This window comes from Pyrus communis, chromosome 3, assembly GCF_041283825.1.
Source record: "Pyrus communis isolate YQ-2024b chromosome 3, ASM4128382v1, whole genome shotgun sequence".
Lineage (NCBI taxonomy): Eukaryota > Viridiplantae > Streptophyta > Magnoliopsida > Rosales > Rosaceae > Pyrus > Pyrus communis.
The window spans coordinates 9485711-9504564 of NC_142567.1; the positions used below are offsets into that span (position 1 = coordinate 9485711).

At 37.7% G+C, this 18854-nt stretch overlaps 2 protein-coding genes across 2 annotated transcripts; one reads left to right on the forward strand and one right to left on the reverse strand.

Annotated features, from left to right (window-relative positions):
- Positions 1-5648: 5648 nt before the first annotated feature.
- LOC137714456 (uncharacterized) lies at positions 5649-6908 on the reverse strand. Its single transcript, XM_088690926.1, has 3 exons — positions 6820-6908; positions 6337-6753; positions 5649-6249 (listed from the first exon to the last, which is right to left on the reverse strand). The coding sequence occupies exons 1-3, from the start codon at positions 6891-6893 to the stop codon at positions 5649-5651; spliced, it is 1092 nt and encodes a 363-aa protein (XP_088547052.1). The 5' UTR covers positions 6894-6908.
- A 3106-nt stretch (positions 6909-10014) lies between these two features.
- On the forward strand, positions 10015-10838 carry LOC137714455 (uncharacterized). Its single transcript, XM_088690325.1, has 2 exons — positions 10015-10083; positions 10156-10838. Exons 1-2 carry the CDS (start codon positions 10015-10017, stop codon positions 10753-10755), a joined length of 669 nt encoding a protein of 222 aa, XP_088546451.1. The 3' UTR covers positions 10756-10838.
- The last annotated feature ends 8016 nt before the right edge of the window (positions 10839-18854 follow it).

Here is an 18854-nt window from a genome sequence, read left to right on the forward strand (position 1 = left end):
TTAGGCGAGGGATTTTAGGGATTTGTTTAGGGTTTCTTTTTTGCGATTTGCAGACAGAGAGATGGGACAAGGGTGAGAGAGAGAGAGATGGGAGGATTTTCTGCAAGGGTAAAGCGAACGGGTAAGGGAGGTATAGGTATGGGTAGAGATTTAGCACATAAAAGAAGATGCGTGAATCATTACAATTAACCTAATAGTGATTTGGTTCAATGTAAAGACTACTGCTAGGGCACTCAAGTCATTTTCTTAATTTATGCGCATATATATTATACGTAACCAGCACATGTTTTCAAAGGATGTTAGTGTTCATGCTCAGCTGATATTTTATTCTGTTCATTTTGATTTTGTTTTTCAGTTGTGGTTATAGGATTGTTTTGTCTCTCTTTTTTTTCTTTTTTCTTTTTCCTCTGTACAGCTTTTCTAAAATTCAACTGTTCTCAATTTGGTTATTTGAACCGAAGCCAGTTAGGCTGTGCCTTTGGAAGGTCTATTTGCTTTTAAAGTTGAATGGTGCTAACTGAATATAATGCGTTCATTCTTCAGTGTGTGAGTGTGAGCGCATGTAGTCTATGCAATGTATCACTTGGGCAGTTGGCTTTTTGAGGTATATTCATTTATAGAGATTTTGTAACTGTATTGTTGAATTTTAATGTATGTTTGGACTTTAAAGGAGCACCGTATTTATGGGTTGTTGTCCGATTCTAGGGAGATAAGGAGAGGGGATTGAGAGGTCATGCTAAGGAGAGTATATTCCTTGCCACTCAGGAATATACTTCATATAATAGCAATGTCATGATGTGTGGCATGCTTTAACTAAGGGATATTTTTGTGTGGTAAGAAAGCCATATAGAGAGACACATTTTTGTTTTTGTTTTTTTTGTTTTTTTTTTTTTTTTTTGGATTTGGTAACTGAAATTTTATGTGTGAACTACATGTTTCTTCAGGAAACAGAACTTTTTTGGAAACCATCTATTTATAATCAAAGACATTCAGTTTCTTCCCACTCATTGTACAATGTGTTTATATGCCAGCTCATTTGAATGTATATATAAAAAATAAAAAAACTGCTTATCTTATCGATCTCATTCACTCATGTATCTCTCTGTTTGTTCATAATTGTGTGGAATTTATTCAACTTAAATGTGTTTTATTCATCCGATTACACCTGAAACAACAGGTTCCTGCAGCAACGCGTGGGCATATTTTCTTGTGAATATCTAAATCGAGGTTAACAATTTTCAGCAATAAAAAACATGTCTTTTGATCGAAGTTGCATAAATTACAGAACTTTGGGATTAAGAAGGAACAAAAAGCCCAAATTCCAATCAAGAATAAAAAAAAATTGTATGTAAATTGGATCCAACGGGAGCCACATGAGAGAACTGGATCCCCAGCCCTTGGCACGTTAACGAGTGAGTTAGGGCTCTGGGTTTTGTGTTTGCCGTTGAATTTGGAATGATCTGGAGAAACTTGCCGTTGAACCGAAATTGATTTGGATGAGCAACTTTCAGTTTCAATTCGCGGTGGAGCAAGGATGAAGAGGTGGAGGAGGAAGGAATGAAAGACTTAACTTCTAAAGTTTCAAGTGCTCAACAAATTTCGAACAATGTATGTATCAATGCTTCAAAAAAAAAAAAAAAAAAAAAAAGGACATGCATCAAAGACGTTTAGGTGGAAAAAATATGCATTGGCTGAAATGGAGATACTTAGGATTTGAAATGTTAAAAATTTTCTTTATGGCTCACTAATTAGATGCAAAAGTGAGATTGTATGAACAATTTTACACCCAGAAACAGAAGTACACAGAATCACAACTGATCTGACAATGAGAAAGTATATAAGACAATACACTATCAATAGGCTAAAACACTCTTTTAATTGATTTAACAATAGCCTAATAGGATTAACTAAACCATTAGAGACTGCAACAATGAGAAAGTCTGAAGATTAAAGTTCTAGTTGAATAGCTTTGAACCCCTCGGTGTTGGAAACATTTTCAGTAAATTTGTTCAGGAAAATAGAAACTCATGATGCAATTCCATCGTCTGGGATATCACATATTTACCTAGAATCCAACCTTAAGCGAACATTTTTCATAAGTTAATTCTTTTTGTTAACAACAATGGAATTTATAAAACAATTTTAGAAAAACTCGAGTCTAGATAATTGACTTTTGTTCCAGTTTAAAAAATTTTGACTTGTGTTCTAAGCAACGTAATGTATTCACATTTCAATTGTCAAAGGCATCGCAATAATCCCCGACTGAAGATATTAAAAATCAGAACTTCTTCTCCAAGTTTTCATTCAGTTTATTTCACTTGTCCATCGGAATTTTATTTAAAGAAGATTAAATAAAGACAATAGCATGCCAAAGATTAAAGCCCCTCATTTCAAACTCTGCTAATGCACAGCTCTGTTTGGTTTTCTTCTCCATAGACCAGACTGAGCGAGGAGTCAAGTTCTCTAGTGCACCATCAATCTCCCGTTCGAGCAGCCATCACCACCTCACTTGCCACTCCGGCGAGGTGATAGGAGCATATTCATGCGACTTAAATGGCTTGTTCTCGTACATTTACGTTATGTTTCTTTAGTTAGTTTAGTCCTTTATGCTTCTTTTGTGTGTTTTCAGGATAATAAGACGTGTTTGACGAAAGGATGCATTGTGGAGTGTTTTGGAGCACTATTGGGCTAAGGATGGATAGCTTATGCTTGGAGCCCAAGTGTTGGATGAATTTGAAAGCCTTGTATGCACTTTGGACATAAAACAAAGGGCCTAGCCCAATCAAACAATCCTTTGAGCCATGCAAAACCTCTAGCCCAATCAACAACCCTTAGCCACATGCATTTCCACCTTCCTACTTCATCATTTCATCATTGCACCACCATTCACACACACATGCACTTACTCTTTCATCATTGCACCACCATTCACACACACATGCACTTACTCTTTCATCATTGCACCACAAATTCAACACATGCATTCACACACCAACAACCTAGCTCTTTTTCCATCATTATTTCATCCACATACACTCTCAATCATAACAACCACATTCACTCTTAAACAATCACCCACATATTCTCCCATTCCCCCTATAAAAACCCATGCATTCATACACAAAAATCATCTCATTTCATACACAACCCACCACAAACACATCCCTTTCTCCCTTGTGCCGTGAGTCTCCCTTAGAATCCAAAAACCATCTTCCATTTCCATCACTCCCCACTCCATTCCACACTTCCATCCCCCCAACCAACTATCCCTAGACCTTATGCTACAACGAAGAGGAAGAGAAGAGGGCCTAAACGTTCATACAATTCAAGTTTGAGTTGTTGGAATGTTTAGGTGTTTCTTTGATTTCAATGTTTAATTTCAATACTCTTTGTTTTGTACGAATGAGGAATGGAAGAGAAGAGGGCCTAAACGTTCATACAATTCAAGTTTGAGTTGTTGGAATGTTTAGATGTTTCTTTGATTCTCTTTGTTTTGTACCATGAGGAACTAAACCCCCCTTGGCTAGGGGGGGATTCGAAATAAATGTTTATGCTTGCATTTTGATTTGATTACTTCTAATTGCGTTTCATAAGTTGTGGATTCAATTTGTTTAACCGTTTGATTGATAACTTATTTATGTATGTTTATTGAGAGTGCACGCTTAATTTTCATGCATGAATATGACGCTAGAATATAAGTGAGTTTCACCTAATCGTTATGAACTTATATTCACAAGTAATGGAGGTTGCTTATAAACAATCGCGTTAAATGAATTCTTGGCACGAGTTTCATGCTCATCATAGTAACGAATGCCTCGTCAACACTTATAGTTTTCATAATGCTTAATGATCTTTGATTGTATCTTTATTGTGCTGTTCACGTAAAGGACTTTTGGAGAATGTAGTGAATTGCGTTGCGCTAACCCATCCAATTCATTAACTTAAGGAAAACTTGACGGTTAATTTAAGCGGACCTAATTAACTTGGGGTGATGAGTTTCATAATTTATTGAAATGCAATTGGAAATCTTTTTATTATGTAAGTGTAACATGTGTGGAGAAGAACCCCTTAGCTATTCTATCATCCATTCATTCCATTTCATCAATTTCGTTTTTATAATCTGTTTTAATTAGAATCTATCCATTTAGTTTATTTTCGTCCAAACCTCAATCCCCATTTATTTTAAAGAGTTAGATTAGTTAGAAATACTTTTAGTTTGTGTTTATAAGTGTTTTGATTCAATTTGTTAAACAAATTCGTCCAAATTTGTGTTTGTGCTCAAATCTGCCCAGAAAGTGGTTTTTAGGCAGATTTGAGTGTGTTTGTGTTGTTTTGAGTCTTTTGGTTTGTTTGAGTGTTTTAAAGTTTAGTTTTGCATTCTTTGAGTCTAGTATAGTGTTTCATATTGTTATTTTACGTTTTTGAGTCAAATCCAAGTGATTAACAATCCCTCCTAATCCCCGGTCTAGAACGATCCCTACTTATACATATACTACAATTTGACGAAAAGAGGGTTTAATTTGTGCGCATATAATTCTCGCATCACGAGGCACCACCTTGCCACCACCCTCATGTCTCACCCCCTCTCTACCACTCTCCCTATTTCCCTCACCTCTTTCTCTCGATACTGTGCTCGCTGCACAGAAACAGCAAGGCGACCATTGTAGCCATTTTTCACAGCGAACTACGCCATCACGAAACCATCACCATTAATCTCACCACCTAGGCGAGTTTTACCATCCCCGAACCCACCCTCTACAAACTGCCTTCATGCCTTCTAATTTCAATTCTTGCATTTCTTGTATGGTATCCATGTCTTGCACATTCAAATACTTATATACCAATTGAGAATAACAATATAAATCCCACACCCACCTCTTTTTCCCCACTTGAAAATATCACCTAAAAACCACATTAACCACCATAGATTAAGAATCCAGACATGGCTCCAAATTTCAATCTAATTAATTAAATTACAGAGGAATCTACCTACCTCAAGAAAACAAATATGTTCAGTTAAAGAAATTCCCTAATCACTGCAGTGCATCTGAAACTACTTCTTAATTATGTCAGCCATATCAATCTAATAAAAAAAATCCATGTTTCAATCGATTCTTATTAATTCCAACTCCAAGTATTTCAGCATGTAGATTACAGAAAAATCATAACAAAACAAAACTCAGTCTTGGTGCTAAAGCACACTTCGTTAACCTCACCTTCCTCAAGTCCATGATTCCTGCCATGAGATCTTTCTCTTAATCCAGACTTGGCTTCAGATGCAAGATCAAAATAACGAAGCATTCAGTTCCATTTCTATGCACAGCAAATTAAAAATTGAAATATGTTATAATCTAGGATGCATGGACGTAGACACGGATACGGGCATACGACACGATACGACACAGGGACAAGTCAAATTTCTAAAAATGAAGATACGATACGTCAAGGATACGGCAATTAAAAATATATATAAATAAATAAATATATCTAAAATATTATAAAATAAACATTCAAATTTATTACTCAAGTTTAAATTTATTTCAATAAACTCCAAACAGTTAGAAAGATAGTCCATCCAACAAGCAATTAGTCTTCAAACTTGAAAAATTAAAATGAACATCCAAACGAAAATTAAAAAAAACAAAGTCTCATTCAACTTCCACATTCATGATGTCTCCTCTAGTAACTAAAGTAGTCTCCAATGACGGTTCATCAAGTGAAAGGTTAGCTATTTCAAGCATCCCGACACTTTCTTCACCCAAGTTTTCAAAGCCATCTCCTCCAACATCCCACAATTGAGTAATACCTTCCTTGTAGGTTGAGCTATTCCTTGATAAAAGACGAAGATTATTATGCACAAATACCAAATCCTCAACTCTTTGTGGTGTAATCTTGTTCCTTCTTAAAGAGTGAATAAAACTATAAGTGCTCCAATTTCTTTCACAACAAGAGGAGGAACAAGGTTGTCCAAGTAGCTTCAACGCTATGGATTGGAGATTAGGTGTAGAAGCTCCATGGACTATCCACCACATCTCTGGTTCCAAATGAAATCTATCATTCATAGAATCAATAGCTTCAAAGTCATTCAAGCACATAGAGAAAGAGGCATACTCCACATTGATATTTCTTCCAATTTCCTCATTGGAAAAGTATCTCTCAAAGCACTTTTTCCTTTCAATTGTAAGTTCAACATCTCGGTGTGGAGCAAGACGACTAGGGTCTTCTTGGAGCCATTCTGAACTATAATACCTAAAATAAAAGAAATAGCAGTTTAAAAATGTACTCATAAAGCTAAAAATTAATCTAGAAGAATTTATAAGTTAGCAAAATCATTACCTTGGATTTAATGAATGTGCCAAACAATGAAGAGTTGTGCTACTTTTAGTCCATCGCTCCAATAAAATGCGATACACCGCATCAAAAAAGATGCTTTTTTCATGTAATGCCTTTCGCTCATTCCTGTATATAGCAGCTTTCACCTTTTCAATCATAGCATCCCACCACTCATACACCAAGTGAAGACAAAGTTTATCTGTGTCAGCCATTCTAATAACCTCATATATTGGAGCTGTAAAGAAAAGAATATAATCAATCTTCTCCCAAAAATCCTCATCCAATATCTTTTGCTTCACCATCATTGCTTTAACCAAATCATCTTCTTTGTACAAAGCCCAATTCGGGCTAATCACCATTTGTTGTAAACCTTCCTTTAGTTCCTTAAATCTTCTAAGCATCACAAGTGTGGAAGCAAATCTGAAAAATTTAAAAATTAGGACAACTTATAATTGAATAAGGAAAAAAAAAATGGAGAAAACAAACCTTGTTTCGGCAATGGAAAGTAACTTTAGTTTGCAATGTTCATTAAACATGGACAATCTCATGCTATGGTTCATAATAAAAATTTTTATGGACCAAGCATCACTAGCAATAGTTGAAATCCAATTGCAGTCATCATACAAAACTTCTATTTGTTTCGGAGTACATATACTCTTCAAAGCAAGATTAAGAGTGTGAACAACACAGGGTGTCCAAAAGATATGGGGATAGTGGGCCTCAATAAGTAACCCAGCAGCTTTACAAACAGGGGCATTATCAGTGATCACTTGAACAACATTTTCATGACCAATTTCTTTAATAGCTTATGTAAGAAAGTTGGCAATACAATGCCACCCTCCTTCGCAATGGCTGCTCCTGCAGCCCAGTTATCAGCAATAACCATGATGCTTGTAATGTTCATCAAGTGAAGATAAGAGATGACTCTTGCAGCCTCTGGCTTCACTGGATCAGTTACAGCAAATGACCCAGCAATCTTTCCATCAATGGCAACCAACACACGTTCGAGCCAGATTCTCATGTTCTGAAACGTACTTGTCAACCTCTGGACCAACCTAGACATTGTTTTCCCGCATGAGCCTCTTGTTCCCAGCCAAAACAATTTTGTCGCCAACTCTTCCACTAACGCTAGCTCCTGTGTGCACCTCCATCACATATTTAGTTGATCCAAACGTCTTTAGCAGCCTCTTAGCATGATCCACCACCGATTTTGCTATTGGGTGTTCACTATTTGCCTACATATTTCTCAAATAGAAGAATGGTAGCATGATTGACAAAATAATTTTCGATAGTATAATAACAATGAGCGGTCTCATCTGTAGCATAACTCTACAAACACTCAAAGGTTTTTAACACACAAATTAAAGTTTTCATGTACAAATTTGAAACATAAGCACCAACCTCTGTGGCAATAGCACAGCACAGAACTCCTCCATTGAGTACTGGAGAAGAGGCACATCATCAACTACTACGAGTTTCCCAACTGTCAGAGTCCCTATTTTATCAAAAACAACCGTTTTCACCTACAGGGATCAAACACGTCCGTAAACATCCAGACACCAACAAAGTGTCAAATGCTAAGAAACACATCAAACTTCATGACTTAGGTACCGTGTGTTCAGCTTTTAATTTTGGAAAGAAGAAAAACCCCAAAAAGAAGGAAACAATTATTAGCCTTGTTATAAAAAAAAGAGTTGGGGTAAAGAGAACTCTCCTAAGAGCTGTCATCTACAAGAAATGGGGACTTAAAACAGGGCGAGTTCTGCTTCGTGACATGGACAAGGTGCATACAGCCATCAATCGTCCAGACCAAAGGGTCATACGAGACAGATTCCAACTATGAAATAATAGTTACATGTTCAATCCCAATATATGCATAAAGGACATCCTCCATACCCAATTACAAAGATTGTATTTAGTTTTATGTCAAGAGCCTAAACGTTGATCGATCCGAGGCATAGCGTTTTACTGGTCAGGAATGAAGTGCATAACTTGTTATAATACGAAACGTTAGCACAATGTATGCTGGTAGCGTAGGGAATAATATGAAATGACCAGAACCGAGGCAGAGCGTTTCCCTGTTGCAACCATTACCACTGTAAGGGTTGCTAGTCCCAAGGGACAAGGGTAAGCAACCACTAACACTGAGATACCATACTGTAATGCCAGCTTAAATTTATCCATGCCTGTTGCTATCCAGTTTTCGGGGAAAAGACCAAATTCTCCAGGATGAACCATCCAAGCCATGTCAAAAATGCTACAATGACAACCTGATGTAAGAAAGAAAAAAGGGTAAAGTACAAAAAACTACCTCAACTATTGGGGTCACGACAGTTTCATATCTCATCTTTTAAAATTGACAATGTTATACCGCATCGTACGAATTTGTGATAATGTCATACCTCTGTTAATTTTTCTGTTAAGTGCTGACGTGACTTGATTCGAGACATACTTTCTATTAAAAAATTATTAAAACCTAAAAAACAATTATTTAATATTTTTTAAATATTAAAATAATAATAAAAAGCAGAGAAAAAAAAAACCATCAGTTTGTCCCTCCCCTCCGCCTCCCCCCTCCTCTCTCTTCTCCCCATCTTCATTTTCTTCCCCCCGCCTGCAAACCCAAAAAAATAAAAAAAATAAAAAAATTTTGAAAACCCAACAACCCCCTTGTGGAAGAACAAGAAGGAGAAGGAGGAGGAGGAGGAGGAAGAAGAAGAAGAAGAGGAAAAAAAGGAGGAAGAAAAAAAAAAATTTCCCCCCTGTTGGCGTGGAAGAAGAAGAAGATGAAGAAAAATTAAAAAAAATTTGAAAACCCATCAACACCACCCCCCCCCCCCCCCCCCCCCCCCCGCCGCGGCGGAAGAAGAAGAGGAAAAAAAGAAAGAAAAAAAATAAAATAAAATTTGAAAACCCATCAAACCCCAAATCCACCACTTTCATCCATTCTCCACATCCTCTTCCGCACCCAACCTCCACATTCTCTACGCATCCATCTTCCCGCCGACGGGATCTAGGTTTTTGTTGTATTTTTTTTTTTTTTTTTTTTTTTTTTTCTGGGTTGTAAGAGGGAGAAGAGTGTGGGTGTGGGGAAATTGAGTGTGGGTGTGGTGGGAAGACAAATTGGATTTTTTTTTTTTTTTTTTGTTGGGATTTGCAGGTGGGGGAAGTAGATGAAGATGGGGAGAGGAGAGAGGAGGGAGAAGAGGGGAGGGGAGGGACGAAATGAGGGTTTTTTTTTCTTTTCTGCTTTTTATTATTATTTTAATATTTAAAAAATATTAAATAATTGTTTTTTAGTTTTTAATAATTTTTTAATAGAAAGTAGATCCCGAATCAAGCCACGTCAGCACTTAACGGAAAAATTGACGGAGATATGACATTGTCACAAATTCGTAAGATGCGGTATGACATTGACAATTTTAAAAGATGAGGTATGAAACTGTCGTGACCCCAATAGTTGAGATAATTTTTTGTACTTTACCTAAGAAAAAAGAATCGACTACGCAATTGAAATATTGTCATAATACGTGGTGTACTAGGCAAAAGAAAAGAAAAAGCTCAAAAGAACGGCATTTTCATTAAGAAAAATCATCTCCTGCTGACAGTCTGATGCATCTCAATGCTTTGAATACTTGTCCATATCCAATTTTCAGTTTTAGTTTGCTTTTTGGTAAAAGTATGACGAAAATGATGGATGGTGATAACCTGGCATCCTATCTTGGCAGCCCACAAGGATTACTCCAACAAGTATGGGGCCTCTTGATAAATAATGCTTCCTTAGTTTGTTGCTTTGTTGCCACTTATTTTGAACTTACGTAGCAACACCCCCACAAAGCCGCCGCCTCCGCAACCCTCTCCTGCTTCTTCTCTGACCACTTCTCTTCTCCTGCAACTCCTCCGGCATCCCCTCCGAGCCCTCCGACTCAGTCGCCTCCTTCGCCTTCTCCCAAGACCTCTCCGCCAACTTCCCCGCCGACCCCAACTCCTTCGGCGGCGACCCCACCCACCGTCTCTCCGGCGTCCCCTCCCACATCGGTTTCTCCAGCGAAGAGCCCGTCCAAGAGTGCGTCTCCACCGGCTCAATCACCGGCGCCCCCTACGCCCACTGTTGCCTCTCCGGCTAAAACTCCGGTGAGCGCTCCTAAGAAAAGTCCAGTCGGTGCTTCGCCAGTTGCAGAGGGTCCTGAGATTGCAGCGACCCCATCGTTACCAGTGGGCATTCCTTTGAGTTCTGCAACGCCGGCAGGATCCCCGGGAATGTTCCCATCAAGCGGTAGCCCACCGATTCCGGCGCCGGCAAGTCTGTCACCGGATAGTGCTGCCCAGGGTCCATCAAGCGATGAATCATCTGCTTCGGGTTTGAATGCGGGTCGGGTTGTTTTGAGCGGGCTGTCTACCTGGGTTGCTTTGGCTATCTAAATCAATCCGCTTCATTTCCCGTTCTCAAGAAAAGATATATATACTTTTATTAGTTAGGACTTAATTTTTTTTTTTTTTTTGCCCTGTACTGTTTATTTTCAGTATTTATTTACTCTTTAATTTGTTTTGATTTAATATATATATATATATTTTTTTTTTTTTTGTAGAAAATATGGATTTTTTTTATTTTGTTTTGTTGAAAAGATGGAAATTTATTAAAGCCAATTGACAAGGTTTGTATTAGTTGTAAAAATAGTATAAAAAATTCGGGTCAATCTCATTTCAAAGGAACTCGCCACCATGCTTGGTAGCTAACAAAGCCACCACGTTAGCAAAGTAACCTTCCCGTGGAATGAACCCGAACTTAACAAAATCAAAATGCATAGCTAAAGAATCAATATCAAACATCACCCCTTCTAACATTGCATCCGGTTCCATTTGTCTATTAATCATACGAATCAATAATATTTTGTTTGCTTTGCATAAGTTCTATAGGACGGAATAAATATATCTAAAGAAAATCAATACAAAGTAAGAAATTGAGGGTGTGGAAAACATTTTCCTACTTTTCTTGGTGCACTGCAGATGCCTTTACAGTTGCTACGACTAGGGATCTGACCTATTTAGTCTGGCTTCTCTAATGCAATGATATCTCAAGTTAATCACGTATTTTTATTACACACGTGACCCGACAGACTATTGTGCGTAATTGAATTTGAGGAAGGGCTTGGTGTGATGAACAAAAGTTTGGAATGGTGTTTAGTATTCATGCACAAATGGTGAATAAATGGTCCATCCATGTGGATTTTTAGAACAAAAACAACTGAAAAAAACAGACATAAAAGCATATTTCTCCCCAAGAATTTGGCAACTTCATCCTCCTCCTGCAGCTCCTTGTATTTGCATTTCTCCCCAAAACCCACTACTGAGCCTCAGTTTCACTCAAGTGTTCCTTCAGTTGCATTTACAAGCTTTCATAGTCTCCGATGTTGTATTTCTGTAAAGCATAACACATTGGTGAATGCAAGATTAATTAATTGGAGGTGTGAGTTGAATGTTGGTGATATATTGTATGAATAATGAGTGAACTTAATGATACAAGTATGCGTAGAGACGATTTTCGTATCAAACTGAATGTTTAGGAACAGGTGATTGATCAAGTACATATAGAAGGAATTCATGTTTGTAGAAAGAGTAAGTTGTACCAAGAAATCAGATTGGAATATCAAAGAGTTCGTTCAACTAAGTCGTTGTGTGGGAGCTCTATGCAGCCCTTGGAATGTTAATCTCCAGAAATGCTTCTACCCTACTTTTTCTAATATTTCCCTTTGCTTTCACATGAATATACAAATTTCCAACACTTTTGCTGATATTACTTCTCCTTTTAAATGAATTGTTAATTTCTTGTATTTATAAGAATATGAACCTCCTAGTGGTATAAATTGGATTTTCCTCTTCATAATTTGACATTTTTCGTCAGGCAAATTCCGCTGAAATGAGTTCAAAACTTGCAAAACTTGTGTTGGCAGATGTTCTCGCTTATGGTCTGTTTGATGCGGTTACATATACCGCCTTTTTTGTCCTTGCATTTCTCGGGTACAAGAAAAGTACTGGGAACAATCGAGCAACTACTATGAAGGCACTTTTAGGGGTAGCAAATGCTCAAATTTCTTTTGCAATCTTTTATGAATTTCATCTGGATGGGAATGGTTAGGTGACATTACTTATTACACCAGAAAAGGTCTGGTTTTGGTATAAAAGCTTAATTGCAAAAACACATCTGAAAGGTTTTGTTTAGCTACTAAGAAAGTTGGGGAGGGGTCAAACGTCTTAGGTTGAGATTACATATACAAGGTTGTTATGTTTACATAATGAGTTGTTGATGACTACATACACATTGAAAATTTAGCTTATGCATTTGTGTCCGATGAGGAAGTGGGGTTTTTTTTTCCTTTCTTTTTGTTTTTTTTTTTTTGTTTTTTTTTTTGTTTTTGTGGTTTTAGTGAGTAAGAAGCAACGAGAGAAGGAAATCTATCAAATTTCAAATTTTTGCACTTTGCGTGTTCTTATAAGAAGGAAATCGATCAGCTGTTCCCGTTTTATCTTCCAACTCTCTACTTTGCAATTGTATTTTGTTGTCATTCCATTTAATCTTAGTTCCTGTTGGAAGACTATAAATAAATTCAAAATGACATGTGTACCTTTTATGTGGAAGCTTGAATCTCAACATGCTTCTACAAACACGAACAACTGCTCTGACCCTTTGTGCATGTATAGAACCTTGCAGGTCGTCGGGTTGGCTATGGTATGTCGAGTTGCCCCTTGGTTTTCTCTTCCCAAGACCTAGAGCCGAAAGTGATAGCTCTAAAGACCTAACTAGAATATTTGAACTGTGGAAAAGCTTTTGTTTCTTATATTTTCTCTCTTCCCCAAAGCTTTCTTATATAATGGTTGGGAAGAGTGTACAAAGACTGAAAAGCCCATGAAAATCCCAAGTATATTCTAATATGAATATCTCTTAAGATAATTAGGAGGTTAATATCCTCATGTGGGTGGAATATTCTTTGATATTTATTTATCCCATAAGATAAATCCTACATCTCCCACTCACCCACATAAGGTGTGGCATAGTCTCAATCAACACAGTTAGTTCACATCCATTCTAGTATATCTCCTCATACAGGAAATGGAACGCACGACCTCACGAGAAAGAACGTACATAACCAGGAGCACTACCATTAAGCTTTCACTAAACTAACAACAATGCATCACTCGGAAGTTTATCGCTTTGTACCCCAGACTATTTGTCACACAAGTTGACATTCCTTATCCCATGTTAAAAACAATGTCATGTCTCACAAGTATAATGTATCCATGTCTTATGTTTGACAACAAATATCAAAAGATGTCGCGCATCTAATGAATCACATGACATGGTGTTATCTTCGAACTGTCTTCCTTAAGCTCTCATGTCAGTCTAATTTGATTTAACTACTTGCCTAGACACGCCTCTTGGGACAATAGCTAACTTGACCACCTTAGATAAACACGCTAAAGTAACGATCATTAAACCTCATCTTTCTAACGTAGACTTTAGTTCAAAGGGCATAAAGGGTGGAATTGTATAGATTCCTTATGGTTCACATAGTGATTAAAACAAGGACTAATTCATCATTCCCACTATCAGTTGGTTATAGCACATACAGTATGATTTGTATGCTATGGTGTATCCTCATTTCAATAAGTGTGTCACATGTCCATTGGAGATACACCATACGGATCTTAGTCTAGTCACTACACAAGCGCCTAACCTGAGTCTTCCAGCCTAGTCACCATCTCGACACCCACCTAGATACTCATATGTGGCTTTACAAGCTTCAACATGAAACAAATCTCATGTTCGACTTATGTTAAGTCTCATCTTAGACATTTCTAAGGCGATGTTTACCTTGTGCATATTGGTACGTTCAACATACATATGTCCGGTCTCGTAGTCTAATGCATTGAGGACACAAATGTCTCATTCTACTCGCTATCTCAGTGCCAGGGTGAATCGTTCGCGTGAAAAACTGATTCTAGCTTGGTGACACTCGTAAAGATGTGTAAACAATCATTTCAAAAATAAATATGCAATGAAAAACTTCAATGCCTTTTTATTCAATAATAATGTCAAATACAAAGAAAAACACATCAAACCCTACATAAACCCATTTTCTTTACATGAGTCAGAAACCAGTTTCTAATTATGGGTTTAGTCATGGGATCAGCGAGCATATTGCTGGTCGAGATATATTTCAACACCAATTCACCCTTGGTAACCTTGTTCTTAAAAAAAATGATATCATGTATCTATGTGCTTAGATTTGCCATGATACTTAGGATCTTTATTGTATGCTAAGGCTGAAGTACTATCACAGCAGACACGTACAACTTCTTGAGCATAAGCCGAAACTCCCATCTGTCGTAGAAACCTCCTAAGCCAAACAGCTTCTTGAACAGCTGATCCAAGGGCAACATATTCTAACTCCATTGTGGACAAAGCAATAGAAGTTTGCTTATTTCTACACGAAGAAACAATTCCACCTCTAAGGACAAAAGCATAACCTAAGGTGGACTTGCGTTCATCTATATCGCTTGCCCAGTTTGCATCACTATATCCTTTCAACTTTAAATCCCCTTCTTAGTAACATAGGGCTAAATCTTTTGTTCCTTGCAGGTATCTTATAATCCTCTCGATGGCTTGCCAGTGAGCTTGTCCAAGATTACTTTGATAGCGGCTTACCATGCCCATGGCATGGCATATGTCCGGACGCGTGTAAAGCATCGTATACATTAGACTTCCTATTACTGAGGCATATGGGACGTTTGTTATTTGTTCTTTCTCTTTCTTAGTCTTTGGACACTGTTCTAAGGACAATATCACGCCTCTTTCCATGGGAGTGTCCATGGGTTTGGAGTTCTCCATCTTAAATCGTTCAAGTACCTTCTTAATGTAAGTCTTTTGAGATCTTAACTCCAAGCACATAATGTGCTTCACCTATATCTATCATCTCAAAATGGGATGACAACCACGCTTTCGTGGTTTCTATGGAGGTTTTGTCATTTTTTGCTATTAGGATGTCGTCAACATACAAAGAAAGTATGAGAATACTTTTCCCAGATTTCTTAAGATACACACAGTGGTCTTCCTTAATCATCTCAAAACCAAATGAAGTGATTGAATTATGGAATCTAATGTTCCACTGTCTAGATGCTTGCTTGAGGCCATATATGGAATGTTTTAGGCGACAAACTTTGTGCTCTTGTCCTTTAACCTCGAAGCTTAGAGGTTGATCCATGTATATCTCCTCGTCTAGTTCTCCATTGAGAAATGTTGTCTAAACATCCATTTGGTAAAGTTCCAAATCTAGTTGAGCAACAATAGCTAAAATAAGGCGAATAAAGGCAAACCTCACCATTGGGGAGAATGTCTCTTCATAGTCTACACTCAATTGATGAGTGTATCCTTTCGCCACAAGGCGTGCCTTATATTTGTCAATTGAACCATCCACCTTGTGTTTGATTTTTAAAACCCACTTGTTTCCAATGGTTTTATGCCCAGGCGAAAGGTCAACTAACCCCCAAACAATATTTTTGTCTATGGAGCTCATCTCTTCCTCCATTGCAGTTATGCATTTTTCTTTGACCATTGAAGACAACGCTTCTTTGTAAGAAGAAGGTTTGTCTTCCTCTGAAGGTATGCAAATGTTAGCCTCCTTATCAACCTCAAAATGACATTTGGGAATGTGGCCTCACTTGCTTCTTCGAACTATGTGACCTTGAATTTCAAAGGGTACGCTCCCATCATTGGGTGTATTCTCTTGAGTGTTTATGGATACATTACTCCCACTGGGTTGTGTACTCCCGCTTGGATCAAGTCTTCCTACATCATATTCAGCGACCATCGGATTGGAAATTAATTCCCCTATTTCGTTTAAAGATGTTACGAGTTCTTCATCTTTCTCCAACTCATGGAGATCAAGGTCTTTAATAGTATCGCCAAGTTTTGGGAATTCATTCTCTAAGAATTCCACATCACGTGAATCAATCTCAGTTTTCCCTCCATCTGGATGTTCACCATACATCACATAACCTTTGGCGTTTTCACAATATCTTATAAAGATATGTTTGTTTGCTCTAGGACCCAACTTTCCAAACTTATGTGATTGATTATGAACAAATCCAGCCCAACCCCAAGGACACAAATTACCCAGATTGGGTTTTACATCATTCCAAAGTTCGTATAGGGTTAAGGGAACTGTCTTTGAAGGCACACGGTTAAGTATATACGTCACAGTCTTTGAGGGAGATTTGCCTGCGCCATCATAGACCTGACCATATCTAATAAAGTTCTGTTTCTCCTTTCAGCAACACCATTTTGTTGTGGCATGTAAGGAACAGAAAGCTGTCTGCGTATCCCCTTATTTTCACAAAAAAACTTGAATTGGTCAAACAAATACTCGCGTCTATGATCAATGCGAAGAGCTTTTACAGTCTTCCCTTTTTGATTCTCAACCTCAGCTACGAAGCATTTGGAACAATCTAAAGCTTCATAGCGATGAACGATCAAGTACACATAACCATTATTGTGTGTAATCGTCTATCAAAGTCAGAAAATAAGAGGCGCCATGACGAGCCTTCACACTCATTGGTCCACAGATGTCAGAGTGGATTAACTCTAATGGTTGAGTAGCTCGAACAACCTTTCCAAAAGGCTTTCTAAAAGCTTTGCCAGCTAAACAAGGCTCACATACATGCAGATTGACATTAGTAAATAACCCCAATAAGCCTTCTCTAACTAACCTTGTCATTCTATCTTACCCTATATGCCCTAGTCTAACATGCCATGTTTCAGAATTAACATGTTTAATAACAGTTACTAAAGAAGTAGAAGAACAAGAATCAATTAAATCCAAGTAAACAAAATCGTTCTTTATTGAACCATATCCAATTTCAACTTAATCCAAATAGATCACAAGTCTAGACGGGCTTAAGTAAAAACAATATCCTTCGTATAAAAGTGCAGTAAATTAAATTGCATTCCAAGGGCGTGAAAACATCATGCAGAAGTAGTTGACACCCAGTACTTAGTTGAAGTCGATACGAACCAACTCCCAAAGCTTCTGTATGACTTCCTTCACCCACGTATACCTAATGTGACTTTACTGGAAAGCATGGATAATTTTTGAACCATCTTTTATCTCGCATCACATGCTTGGTTGCTCATGTGTCTACAATCCAATTGTCAGATGTGTGAGCAACATGTATATGAAAACATACACAAACAATGACAGATTTAGGGTTAAGGATTACCCTTCTATTCGGCTCAGTGCAATTACGTGCGAAGTGTCCATTCTTTTTACAGTTAAAACATGTTGACTTGGATTCGTCTTTCTTGCCACGTTTACCTCTGTGGGCCTTGATCTTATTAGAATTAGGAGCAAGCTTTGCATCCTTTTTCTTAGACTTGGTCTTACCATTTCCTTTGAACTAGTTACGCTTTTTGGACCCACCTTGAGTAAAAAAGGCAATACTCTGGGTCGCCACTCGGCGTTCACCTTCCAGTTTAACAAGACGTGAGATGTCATGAAAGTTCTTAATCTGATCATTGTGTGTCATGATCTGTTTAAGGGCATCCCACGAATCTATGAGGGACCTAATCAAAGCTTGGACTTGTTGTTCATCAGTGAAGATACTCCTAGCAGCTTTTAAATCTCATATCATGCTAGACATCTTCCTAAGATGTTTAGATATAAAGTGCTTAGGATCCATCCTATAAACCTCAAACTTCAACACTAGACTTCTCAACCTTGTAGTTGAGGTTCCACCAAAAGCAAATTTCAACTGGTCCCACATCTCCTTGGCGGTCAAGTACCCTTCATACTCATCAATAAGATAATCATGCATCCTGCTTAACATAGTAAAGCGCGCACTTCGATCTTTCTTGAACCGAGATTCATAAGACCTTACACTAGCCGTATGCTAAGTCGCAGTGGTTCCATCTCTCTCAAGATCAGGCTCATCCTCCGAAGCCTCCAAAGGCTCCAAGAGCTCTTGTTCATTGAAAAGATATTGGATCTTCCTATGCCATATATCATAGTTGGTTCCAACCATCTTTTCTCCTTTAGTCAAATCAGCAACAACATTTTTGGCAGCCATTTCTTTCTACTAGGGTGAAATAATTTTAACATTATTAATTACACATCCTATATTTATTTATTTCAAAAACTCATTAGAAAATATTTCACTTTTTCTCCTAGGTTGAAATTGAAAAATCCGCTAAGTCGCTCGTAATTACCATTCAATTCTAAGAGTCAAGGTCATATTTTCTAATTATTTTCGAAATAAATCTTATTTAAACATTATTATGTTTTAAGCTTATCCATTTTTCATGCAACATCCAATTGAGTGCACAACGATTAGGGTTTTTAGACAATGGGCTCGACATGTGGGCCTCTGTAAGTGCAGCCAGGTTAAATCCGGGAGGGGTGGTAGCGCGAAGCTTTTAAAAACCGAACCTATTTGACACCCAAAGTGTCTCCTTAAAGATTTTTCCTAGA

Bases quoted from the DNA above. Each gene is read 5' to 3' on its own strand.
- LOC137714455 (XM_088690325.1), top strand. From the start codon at position 10,015: ATGACGAAAATGATGGATGGTGATAACCTGGCATCCTATCTTGGCAGC. The intron at 10,084-10,155 runs GTATGGGGCCTC...GAACTTACGTAG, and splicing joins CACAAGGATTACTCCAACAA to CAACACCCCCACAAAGCCGC.
- LOC137714456 (XM_088690926.1), bottom strand. From the start codon at position 6,893: ATGAACCATAGCATGAGATTGTCCATGTTTAATGAACATTGCAAACTA. The intron at 6,754-6,819 runs GTTTGTTTTCTC...TAAATTTTTCAG, and splicing joins CTTTCCATTGCCGAAACAAG to ATTTGCTTCCACACTTGTGA. The intron at 6,250-6,336 runs GTAATGATTTTG...CTTTTATTTTAG, and splicing joins GCACATTCATTAAATCCAAG to GTATTATAGTTCAGAATGGC.